Source organism: Lissotriton helveticus, chromosome 5_1 (genome assembly GCF_964261635.1).
Source record: "Lissotriton helveticus chromosome 5_1, aLisHel1.1, whole genome shotgun sequence".
In the NCBI taxonomy this organism is placed as follows: domain Eukaryota; kingdom Metazoa; phylum Chordata; class Amphibia; order Caudata; family Salamandridae; genus Lissotriton; species Lissotriton helveticus.
This window is the reverse complement of record NC_136065.1, coordinates 385,237,670-385,250,588: the sequence shown is the minus strand read 5'-3', so window position 1 is coordinate 385,250,588 and position 12,919 is coordinate 385,237,670. Positions and strand designations below refer to the sequence as shown.

Below are 12,919 nucleotides of genomic sequence, written 5' to 3'. Positions count from 1 at the left end.
TATATTCCTTTCCGTAGAGTGAGGAATATTGTGTGCTGAGAAGTGAAGAAGCTAACTTTTATTATGTAACAAGAAAACATGAAATGGATTCATGGGAAAGAGTATGCAATGAGCATAAACTGTTTGATGTTAAGAGGAGACTCGATGAGGAGTATAATTTAACAGGAAGGAGCTCGCTGTGAAGGTGCTGCTTGTGAAGGAGCCAGTGGAAGGTGTTCTACTGTGTTAAGACACAAGAATGTATTTTGAAGGGCTTGTGTCATGGTGAGGTAGGCATCTGTTGGGTTCTACAAAGTGTGGAAGGTGCTTAGGGTGGGAGAGCAGGGCCGGACTGGGAACTTGAAACAGCCCTGGCAAAAAATTATTAATTCAGCCCCCATTTGCACCGAGTGAGTGACCCCGAACCTTTCTGAGTATTATTTTTCCAGGATAATTTTGGAAAAATCAAACTGAAAGGTGCCTGCTGAAAGGTTTCAATTATATACGCTAGTTTTGCTGGTAGTTCAGAAGGGGATTTAATTAACTATTCAAGTAAGTAAGAGTTTAGCACAGTTGCGCTATTCTACAGTTTCTAATCATGCATGCACCTGTGCAAGAATAATTAGTCTTTTAAAGGGGCTTGTGAATCTTAGAGAGGCCGCCGGGATCCGATTGCGTAACGTGCATCACAACTCCTGGGTGCGCAACCGGCCTCCAGGTGTCAAAACCGGCCTCCTGGGGCTCCAGCCTTCCGGGGATTGCCCGCTTGCCCGGCTGGCCAGTCCGGCCCTGTGGGAGAGTCATTATCTGAGAGAACCCCTGTGATTTTGGGAAGAATGCAGGTCACTCACTGTGTGTGTGCCTCGTTGAGGTCACACGGAGTGAAAAAGCTCCTGCTTGCGGAGGGCGCACATCTTAAGTGCTGTATGATCCGCAGTGTTGCATTATGCCAGAACGTGTTCAGAAGGACTGAAATAGAGTCAATGCACTACTTGATAAGGTAAAGCGGGACTGTATTTGATAATTATGCATCGTTTTTTATGCTTCACTTAACAATTTCATTGTAGGACGAGTGATTCTTTTCAGAAGCGGCTCGTCAATGCATTGCGTGCTCATCTTTGCTATTTTACTGGAACAATGCTGGTGCCCGCTTCAAGAGGCATTTTCAATAGGGGATGAATTACTATTTTCAGAAAAATGGGTTTCATCGATGCTGGGTACTTCGGTTTGTGCTGAATTACACAAAGATGGATGATTTAGGAAACAATGCAGATAAACATCGAGGTCTGCTTCTCTCTGCTACTCCTAATACGAGATGATTGATTACTTTTAGGTGTGAATGGTTCATTAGTGGTGTGTACTCATACGGTTATGTTACTTGGGAGGAGTGACTATCTTGCACAAGAAGGAACTTATCAATGTAGGGTGTTTGTGATACATATTGCATTATGCAAGGGGAAAGATTATGTATTTAAAGTCAGAGACTGGTCGATTCAGTTTCTCCTTATTGATTCATTGTGAGAGGAATCATTTTGCACATCAATGTAGTATGGTTTGTGTTATTTTCTGTGGCAGGAATTTGTAAAGCGCAATGAATCACCAGAAGCGTTATAGTTTCTTTATTAGACACGCCATAATTGTGCAAAGAACAGGGCTCATCAATGAGGTGTGAACGGTGTTTCAATTGCATTACGTCAGGGAAATGATCATACTGAAAATTATGGGACACACTGATCCGGTCTGTTGCCATTTACTGTTACATTGTGGGAGAACAAATAGTTTATTTAGAATTTGGCACATTAGTGCAGAGGGCCTCACACTTCTGCTTGATGATCTGCAGATGAGCGATTATTTTTGCAAACAGTCAGATTTACTGATGAGGAGTGCGCGGTGTTCCCATTAAATTAAATAAGAAGGAATGATCGCTTAGTGCATTCCAAGGATCACCAGCCCTCTCTGTTTCGCTTTGCTGCTCTATTGCACAAGGAGAGATTATTTTTCAGAATTATGCATTTCATTAAAGCCATCTGCTTCTCTTATGGTTTCATTATGCGAGACAAAGGATTGCTTCCAAAAGGGTCACGTTCTGTCAGTTTCATTATGTACGAGATGCAATTCTTTTCAGAAGGACAGGTCTCATATTCCTTGAAGTTTCATCATGCAAGTGGGGCAGATATCCAAAACCTGCGCTGTATTTTATAACGTGAAGAGTTGATTTCGTGGAGTATAGCAATGCTCAGGGGCGTAACACAGGCCACCGCAGTGTGGGGGTCCCTCAAGCTCCAGGGGGCCTCCCTCAGCACTGCACTCTGGCCAGAGAACTCCTGATTGAGATTGGAGGGGGCCCCTCTTTGTACCGTGCAGGGAGGCCCCCTCCATTTTCGTTACGCCAGTGGCAATGCTCTTCGATGCCGTTGCCCTGCAAAAGGTAGCTTTGAGATGGGTGGATGTCATGGATTCCCCACTGGGTCACACAGTGTTAGCGTTGGGCCTTACCTTGTCCTTGGCTGCCCGCCGGGTCTCGTCGTCCATCCACACCAGGCCAGCCAGGCTTTCTTCGAAGGCCGTTCGGATCTCCTTGATCATGTTCTGAGCCTGGGTGAAGGAAAAAAAAAACACAGGTGCGTGAGAAGGATCAGGTCCTGGCAGGCAGAATACCACACCGCCATCACCTGCTCCATGCCCAAACAACCCCTACAGACACGGGCAGCAGAAAGATGATATCCGCAGAAGAGACTTGCGTCCCAGCTCCTGCTGGCAGCACGCAGATCAACAACGTGTTGTGCCAAGAGTACCACCCCACTGGGCCACTCTAGATCTGCTGAGCCAGGGAGTCAACCATAGGCAGCTGCTGAGGTGCCAGAGACCCTCAAGCTCAACCTAACCGTCTTTAAGGGCTCCGCACCTCTAAAGAGCACACAGACGTGTTGGGCGCATGTATGCACACTAACCTGCCCACATTTTTCATCTTCATTCTCGCATTCACTAATCAAAGATACTTACAAATGTATTTAGTCCATACATTTTTAATGTGGAGTTAGAATAATAGATCAACCAGTCATGAAACATTAGGTATGTATTTGTCTTGAGGGAAAGGATTGAAGTATGGCCAGTTCTGTGAAGTATAAACGGGCAGAACCAAGGAAACTAATGGCACCGAAGGGTGGGCCTGCTGACACAGCCAGCTTCGGGTACACAGTCAGTGCAACTGGACTGCTGACTGCGGGTGACATGTCATCCATCATTAACTGTAAAGCATGTGATACCGAAAGAGGATATTAACGCAGTGCTGTCTGCGGTGCCGATGTGTAAAGTAGGGATTATAAAAATGATAAACACCAGTGCCCTGTGGCCTATGGTACTCGGCCCTATTAGTAATACAGCACCTCCAGAATGGCATTCGTCAATGATAGTGCCAACGTGTTAGCCACTTCTATGCGCGAGCAGCACGTGTTTCTCGTGCTATTCCTGCTGAATCCTTTAAAAAAAATCATAACTACAAGCCCCACAATTCAATTAAAACAAAGGACTGGGTGACCTACACACGCAGGGAGCAGGAAACGTGAGATGCAGCGTTCCTGACGCACGAGATGAGGGGCGGGACAGCGGAGGACGTCACGGTGCGTCCTCCTGACGCTGCTGTGAGTAGAGATTATTGGATGACGAGGGCGACGCTGCCGTGAGGAGAGATCACAGGCCGCTTGAGGACTGTCAGTGCCGTGTCATTTATATAGCGCAGTCCTACAACTGGGGTGTGTTCCTCGTGCAGTACAAGGCCAAGTGGCTTGAGTCCGTGCTCAGCGTTACAGAAAGCAACTGCAGGAGGTCAGGACATACCGTACTCTTGCTGTCGTCAGCGAACGTGGCCTTCACGAACATGGCTCCGAGTGCAAAACCCAGATTACTGTCGGTGTCGCTGATGCAGAACTTCCAGCGGGGGAGGCAGCTCTGTGAGGGCGAAAGGGTCTGATTAACGATCACAATATAGGCATTGAATTAATGCATCACCATTTGCCCCCTTTAACTAATTGCCCCCTCCCTCTATCCCTCATGTATCACAATTGAATCACTGCCCCCCCAAGCCTCCCCTCCCCCAATCACACACACACATCACAATCTGAGCCCCGTGCGAGGCCAAAGAGGGAGACTTAGATTGCTTGTGAGCAAGTGTCTGACGCACCCGACAAAGGACATTGGGTGCTCCCCCCCCACACCCCGAGAGAAGAGGGTGCCCACCCTCCCCAGGGAGCACAGACGGCACCACCTTGACATCAGAGAGGAAACCCTCTGAGAATACCCATGAGCGTGGAGATTGAAGGACAAAAAGCAAATGACAAGAGGACAGAGGTTTGAAAAGTCTTGTACAGAACTTTAGGAAAAAGTCTTGAAATACTAATTACAGCTGGATTATGTTCTGTCCTGACCTCTGATTAGTAAAATGGAGATACTGCATTCAAATGACACCAACACAAGGCCGGGTGAAAAGGCAGATCGTCCAAGAATTATCAAAGATCTAAGCGTATTATAATAAGCTTAGAAGATTGGTCATTGAGCAAGCAGGCACTCCTTTCAAACTGCAGTGCAATTTTTCCAAACAATAGAAGAAAGTTTTAAAAAACCACACAAAAAAAACCAAAGGAAAAATGCATTATGTCCCCAAAATCCAATTAATATGCAAGATCTGTAGATGAACTCTCCACATTGGTTTACAGCAGAGATAGCACTACAGCGTGACAAACCATAAAGAAGCATTTAAAATAATTTGTGCTGTTCTTGGGTCGTAACCATACCTTTTTGGTCCCGTACATGGCTTGCAAGAACTTCTCCTCTGCATCCTGGAAACGCTGATCCAAGAAGGCCGACGCCTTGCGCACGACGTTCCACATCATGTAGTTGTTGAGGAGACTGCTCAGGAGAAGACAGGGAGAGAATTGTTGGTGCGCTCTGTGCCTAAAAATTCCTCGGGCAGCAGCCATGGAGAACAGTCTCCATCCGTGGTGGCACAAAAAAAGTTACAGAACTCTTGTGGCCAGTCGAGCAAGCAGCATGCTGTAGGGGAGCTCCCTCGTGGACTTCAGTTACTGAGCGTCCCTCCACTTCAGAGATGTCTTAGCCAAGTTAGGGCAGGTGAATGGAATAGCAAGGCTCAGGAACAGCATCCTAACACACACAAACTAGCTTTTTGTGCTGCATTTACAACTAGAAATAAAATTCCTAGGTACAACAGAATCTGAAGCCCAACCCCAATCCTGTGCCCACTTTCCTGAGGTCAGCAACTGAACTAGACACTCAAACAGCTCACCTGAAAGGATGCATAACAGATTAAGCCCAGGATCTGTTGAACATTTTTACAACAAAATCTTGGAAAACTCTTCATTGCATTTCCTAAAACGCTGTTAAAATGGTGAGTTACAGATATTCAAACCCACAGGAAGTAACCAACACAGATCCAGTCTTCTATCCTCTCTCTGACTTACCCCAAGCCCACTGTGCTGAATGGGTCTGCAGCAGCAAGTACAATGGCAGGCAGGCAGCCTACCCCATCCAGCCTCGACACCTTAACAGTGTTGTACAACTCTTTGAAGTCTCTTGTTGTAATGGCCATTGTACAGACCTAATGCAGCGCCATCATTTTTCCTAGTAGCTTCATCAATTCTATACACCACGTAGACAACTCAAGTTAAACCTTCAGCTCTTCTCCCCTGCCTATCTGGCTTTACCAACCCCACTCACCTTTTGTCTGTAGTATTGATGAGTTCAGAGACCTGCACCAGATATTCTTTGGCGTACACCACAACCGGCTCAGACTCGTTAATCTCCACAGGGCTAAAGACTGTCCTGAGGAAGGGCATCCAGTCTATGGCCGGTGCCAATGTCTGAAAGAGAAAGAAGGGAAACGTCATTTTTCTCCACAATGCGGTCCAATTAGTGGGGACATACATAACGACTAGGGAAGTATCCGTCTGAGTTGCACCAGTGTGAGGTGCCACCAGAGTGTCGACATATATCAAGGCGAATATCTTCAAAATAATCAGACCTCTTCACTACCTGAGCACATGGCCTGTCAAACCACCGGAAGCAACAAATACAAGGCACGAGTATCCTCTGCACCACTGGAGTGAAGGTGCGATTGGCAATTTGTGGGGGGTGAGAGGGGTACTGAAAGCATGCTCAACCACCAATTTACCTCCGTGTTGAAAATGCATGAACGCAAAGTAGAAAGCAAACCGTCCGATTCTGTGTTTATATAGAAGTAATCAAAACACTAAGTTAATCAAGTTATTAAAATCTATATGTCCAGGCAGGGTCGTCTCCGCAGCACTCCCCAGCAAAGAGCACCTGCCCCCAATGCGTTCCTCTTTGGTGACTTAGACTGTTGTGCATGACCTCTGTCCATTTAATTCAAGAGTACCTCTTGCTCGGGAAGAGCCTTAGAATGTGTCTATAGCGCACTGGTTTGAAACGGGATAATGCAAAGCACCAACTTCATTCCATGCAAGGCATGTTGGGCGACTGGAGGAGGGGCATCAGCAGACTGTTTAAAATGTGTCACGATACTGCAAGCAAGGCATGGTGGGAAATTGAGTGAGGATTGACTAAAGCAGGTGCGACTTGATAGAAGATGCCTCAGGAGAGACTTGGAGTATCCTATATGTGGTCTCTTCAATTCCATAAGCAAGAGACTTGCCGAGGTGCACAGGGGAAAGAGACGTGGCAAAAGACAGCAAGCGAGCTGCTCTGATAACTATGCCAGGACAAAGTGCGCAATGTTTGTCCGAAGAGAGTAGCGATGCATGTGGGAGGACACAGGAGACAGTGCGGTACCCAGTGAGATGAAGCAAGGCACTCTAATGGACTTAGAAGTGTATATTCTGGAGAATTGTGGTAGGGGAGTAGGATAGTTATTTTCCATGCACAGTTACTTCACTTGCTCAGTAATCTCCTGATTAGAATATTATATTGTTAAGAAATTATGCTTGTTGCAACATATCATGACCGAGAGCTCAAATAAAAAAAACAAAAAAGTACCATTATAAAGAGAGCAAGTTACACAGGTAAAGTAGGACCCCGTCATGCAAGATCCGTCATGAGCCCGTTACAGCAAATGCATCATTAACTAAGACCGTCCTGAGCACTTCACTGAGGTACATCAGAAAAGAGTAGAGACATCAGATCAACACTCCATCTGGTAATAAGCGGCTTTTATAAGAAGTATTCGTTTTATTCGACCTGTGCTCTGTACGTCGGTAGGCAGCAAGATTTGCTAGTCTGCCAAGTTACTGTCCATAGTGAAAGTTCCTTCAAACCTGCTTTTACTCCTTTAGACGGAAAGTGTCTTAGGAGCACGATGGATGTGTTTCTTTTTAACCGTGACTGAAGGCAGCCAACATCAGGATCCCATAACACCGTTGTACTTCAATTTCCTCTCTCACTAGGCAGCTGTTGAAATTGTGTTTTTTTTTATGCCAGTCACTCCCAAGTGCAGGATGGCGCCAGAGGTCTCAAAGAGAGCTGCAGTTTTCTCCTTTAAAGATGGCATCATCTGTCAAAATGGAGCACAGCATACAGTCTCCATGTTCAGCTCCTCGGGAAGCAATGAAACCATTAACTCCAGCGGATCCAGACATCTGGTATCACAAGGAGCCCTGGTAATCCAAATTGTTTTGATGTAAATCTATTTTCTAGACAAGCTGCCTGCTCTGTAGCTGCCTAGCTGCTATAAATTAGATGCATTTCTGCTTTCATCTTAGTTTAAAAAACTCAGCAAGTGAAACATTACTAGGACATCCATTTCTCTGCCTACATACAGCACCAGCCGCGCCATTGTTTTATCCCTTTTTAGGCCTGGGCTTAGCAAAGACATTTCGATTTTAGAAAAATTATTTTAGTAGTAGACTTACTTATGGAGGATTTTAGTCAGCCTTCTTAAACCACTGATCTGTTATTGTGCCCTTCACATTTTTCTTCTGCCCACTACTGCATACAGTACGGGGTGTCGGTCAATCCATTCAGCCCCTGACCAACTACTTTATTTCTAAATCTTTTTACTGCCATTTATCCAGATACATGTCCACAGTTGCATTACACATTACATTTTCTGTCTATGTATTAATAGATTGTTTTAATATCACACCTACCACCATAGTGCTAATAATCTAAAATATTTTAAGCATATCGTATAGAATAAACGCTCATAACTTTACAAACTTCCGTGGTTAAGGACAGCTTTTCTTGTTACAGACTTAGCCGATTGTCTCAATGGTCACATTGACCCAGTTTTAACTTCTTGTCACCACTGGGACTATTATCACATCAAGATTAACACAAGTACAGAATTCTCAACGTTCCAGTTCCAAATCTTCTGAATCCTCGGACTGATTAACAAAATTATGGAGAACTTTGCCCCAAAGTTTGGCTATTGGATGCTTCTGCACACCTCTGGATTCCTCCCTTCTAAGGAACTCTTCTTTAGCCCTATCCAACTGCTCTCTGATGTAAGAGGAACCCCACCCTCCTGTGGACGTGTAGCAGGTCATAGGGTAGAATCTCCTCCCAATGTCTTGTTGTGGTGATCGGTACATCTTATGGAGATAATGAAGTAGTGCAAATTTAAATCTAGTGTGCCTAGAAACCTTTCGAGTGCATGAGAGAACTCATTACCATCCCTTGTGGGTTATTTCTTCACTGAGATTGGATTCCCAGTGCGTCTTATCCTTGCTGAGGCTAGGTCTAATCACCTTTAGTGTTTTATAGAGCCAGGTAACCAATTTGCCTACATAGTAAATGGGACTTTTAGGAGATCGTGTCAAAGGGGTTCTTATACGTCGCGACACAGAAGCCCTTAAACACGCACATTGCGGCTCCATATGTTAAAAACTGACCAGGTGGTAAACCATACTCTTAAGGCAGTGTCTCCAAGGCGATAAGCTTCCCAGCCAAGTAGAAATACTCAGAAATTAAAATTCCTCCTCAGGCCATTGTGTCATTTGCTTAGTGGCAAAGAAACTACCAAAGAGCCCAACTAAGGGCATGGACGGGGCATACCATTGGCAACTTGAAGGTTTTTTTTTTAAATACAGCGCATTCAGCATTTCAATGCAGTGTTATGGAACAGTGCCTGGACCACTTCCGATCATTTCCTCCAAAACAATGCCATGAAAGCTGCCTGACTGGGATCCTTGCCCAGGTGACCAATCTCCTCCCTACAGTTACCATCTAGCGATCCAGCTTTCCACTACAGCTGTACTGTTAGATAATACAATTCGTAATCTGGGGCACGTACAGTGCCTTCAGTTATAGGCCTCTGAAGTATCTCTAGGGAGACTGTCTTTGGCCATTCCATAGTAAGTTCCTAATCTGAGAATCTACCTGTGTAAACCAATTCAATGGCACCCAAACCGGCAGGTTTATAAAGAATAGGAGGAATCTGGGAAGAATAATCATTTAGTTAAGGACCCGTCTCACCGTAATGGGTAATCTAAGGGATCTCCAAAATCCATATTTCCCTTCAGTGACCTCAAAGTGATGCCTTGGTTCCCTTACCTGAGGTTCTCCACATTATGATAAACTGTTAACCCCAAGTATTTGAAGGTGTGTGGAGCCCATGTCATTCCACAGTCCACCAAAACCAGGTAACTGTTACATGGAGTGAGCGGGGAATACACATGTTTTGGACCAATTAGTGGTAAGGCCCAATGTTTTTCCAAAATCTACGAGGAGATTTAAGTTGGTGCAAGACCCAACATACCATTTTTAAAACATAGTAATCCGAGTACAGTGAAATGGTGTGAACTCTCACCAAAGGGATAGCTGTCATAGGTTCCTCAACCCTACCACTGTGGCAAAGGGTTCAATTGCAAGGTAAAAAGAAATGGAGAAGATAGTACACAGTCATGTCTCATTCCCTTAAAGAGGTGGTATAGTCTAGAAATACAACTTCTAGTTTGTACTCCGGCCACAGATTTAGAGTGCTACAATGCAATCCATCTGGGCCAATCTCTCCCCATGCCCTATCTGAGATAACCCTACTGTGGAGTGTTCAATGCCTTTTCTACGTCTAGAGACTACAACTGTTTCATGTTGGTTAGCTGCTGCAGTCTTCGTCAAGGGCTCTATAAAGACTCCTCAGATGGAGATATGTATTACATTTGGTGATGAACTGGTTTTGGTCCATGTATTAGGGTGGACACTTGGGTTACAGCCCATTAGCTAGTATTTAGCTAAACATGTTGCAGCCAATGTTAATACAGGGGAGCTGCTTTCTACCTTGCCACATCTGGCTTGGCCAAAGATATAATCAGGGGCCCTCTAGTTGAGGTGTGGAGCTCCCCACATTCCAGCTTGGCTTTGTTCTTCTTAGCAAGTAGAGGGCAAAGGAGAATTGCATAGAGCTGGCAGAACTCTGCTAGTAGCCCATCAGTACCCCGAGTTTGTCCTTAACCAAATCATTGATTGCTGCTTTAATCTCATTTGCAGTGAGCCATTTACTAACTTCATTTCAGAGTGACAACATTCTTCCCTTTTACAAGGAGTACATCCACACGCAAAATAGTTCCCCGAAGTGCCAGGGACATCTAAAGCAATGTGTACATTTGAGATCAAAAATATTTTTCCGTTTAACCAATATTTTATAGATGGACGAGGGTCCGGGAGCTTCCCCAACAATAACGTTTTGCAAATGCCACGACAAGCCAAAACGAGCCCTGGTAAAACCAAAAGGTAGGCAGCCAGTACCAGACCTATTGGCTTTGCCAAAGGGCGCTGCTCTGGCAATCAGTTGCACATCCTGTTCATCAGGTAGCCCACCCTACTCAACACCTTATAATTCACACGACATTGTAATTTGAAAACACTGAAAGGTGCATATTTCAACAGCGTCAAAAAGAGATACTGATATAACGTATGGTTTGATGGTCGGAAAAAGTTATTTTGCAAAGAGTAAGCTCCGCCCACCATGTCTAACCATCCTTTCCAAGATCAGTGCCTGGCTCTTGATTTCGCTGCCCGGCCACAAATCTGACAGTATTATTGTTATGTTGTGCTTTCACTTATTTCATGTGTATTGCTTTAAGGCTCGTGTTAGAGCGAGCCACTCTGTAGAATGCATTTGCTCCTGTAAGTTCGTATTCTAATGTGGGGCAGTTGAAGCCTTCCTGAGCTACTGTGCAGCTGTGCTTCCTGGCTCCACCTGTTTATCCTTTATTATAAATAAACCTTATGAAAGGAAACCTGCCTCCACCTCTACTTTACAATTGGCGACGATCGGGATCGACACCTTACAACCTACAATTTTGTGAGGATTATTTTTTTTCCTTTTGTCCTTCTTTTCACTACCGTCTAACAAGAAGAAAAGAGAAGCGTTTCTACTATCCTCCGAGCCATCTACATTTCAACAGCTATCAAAGATTTCCGGGTTCGTATATTTTTTTATTACAACGAAAACTTACTGACTTTGAGGCTTCGGTTGGTCACGCTTGCCAGCATCTTTCAACCGTGAGCTGGATTCTAAGCACGATCTTCCGACGCGCGACCACAGAATGCCATACGTCAGTGACGCGTTTGATCGCGTGATGACACAATCACGCTAGGTCACGTTACGTGACCCTGCGTGGCGGCCATTTTGGGTTGGTCGTGAAGTTTTCGGCGGTTCCTCAGTCACTGAGGCAGACTTTAAAAAAAAAAAAAAAAAAAAAAAAAAAAAAGAAAGACAAACGAACCAGCGTTAACCCAGCCTCTGGCTCATACTATTGAGTGACGATTGTTTCTAGTAAGGAGGGTGAAGATAAACAGGTGAGACTGTCGGGGCACTTGGTTTTTTTTTATTACAAATTGTATTATTTGAGAATGAGGTGCTATTGAAGAACCCCTTTTACGTACTCTCTTTATATATGGATTCTGGGGATCAATCCCAAAGTGAAAGCGTTTCTGAAGAAGTAATGGCTCAACAAAGTTTTGTTATTAGTCCCCCACAACCTTTTTGGGCTACTGGTTCACAACCAGACATGAAGTGGGTGGAATGGAAAGAATATTTTAATAATTACATTTGTGCAATTGATGAGAATGCTAAAATGAAACCGGAGCAAAAGAAAAGAATACTTCTACATTCTCTTGGTCCTAAAGGATTAAAAACATATTCACGTATGCAGAAGTTAGCTGATGCAGATTCAAGTGAATTTGACAATGCCATTGCTGATATGGACAGATATTTCGCACCTAAAGTGTGTATAGGTGTAGTGAGACACAAATTCTTCCAAAGAAAACAGAAAAAGGATGAATTGGTTGATGAATGGGTTGATCTTAAAAAACTTGCTATTGACTAAGTTCGGAGACTTAAATGACGAACTTATTCGAGATCAGCTGGTTATGCACAACGACAATTCTCCGATTCAAGACCGCCTTTGGGTAAATGGCGATGCACCTCTTGACGATGTACTTGCGATAATGAGGAAATCGGAAATGTCGGGGAGATGTGCCACAGTAATTAAAGATACCGTTAAAGATTCAGACAAGGCATCATCTGCTGTCTTCAAAATCCAAGGAACACCAAAATATCAGAATAAGCAAGTTCAAAATAAAAACCTTGGTCAACCTTTCAAAAATCAAGGAATGGATAACAAGATGGAAGATAGAAAGTGTTACCGTTGTGGCAGCAAAGAACATATGGCTTACTACAAGTCATGCCCTGCCCTACGGAAAAAGTGTAGTGTTTGTGGTCTTATAGGCCATTTTAGCAAAATGTGCCGCAGGCGTACTAATGTCAAATGTATTTGGAATGAGGATGTGTGTGTTAATGAAAGTAGTGAAGATGAGGATGGTTGTGTAAAGAATGTGAGAGGAAATTACATGTTGAACATTACTGAGGAAGGCAATTACATGTTGAACATTACTGATGAAGCTATGGAGGGCAAACCTATCTGTGAAGTCTCTTTAGGTGGTGTTA

General features: G+C 44.3%; 1 protein-coding gene across 2 annotated transcripts in view; it reads right to left on the bottom strand.

Moving 5' to 3' along the window:
- ECE1 (endothelin converting enzyme 1) overlaps positions 1-12,919 on the bottom strand; it is a 420,365-nt gene that overhangs the window by 101,169 nt on the left and 306,277 nt on the right. For both annotated transcript variants that reach the window (XM_078642557.1, XM_078642558.1), the window contains exons 9-12: positions 5,713-5,855; positions 4,770-4,884; positions 3,817-3,927; positions 2,476-2,574 (exon numbers count right to left, since the gene is read on the bottom strand). In XM_078642557.1, the coding sequence (XP_078498683.1) occupies positions 2,476-2,574; positions 3,817-3,927; positions 4,770-4,884; positions 5,713-5,855 (468 nt within the window). The remainder of the gene's footprint in view (positions 1-2,475; positions 2,575-3,816; positions 3,928-4,769; positions 4,885-5,712; positions 5,856-12,919) is intronic.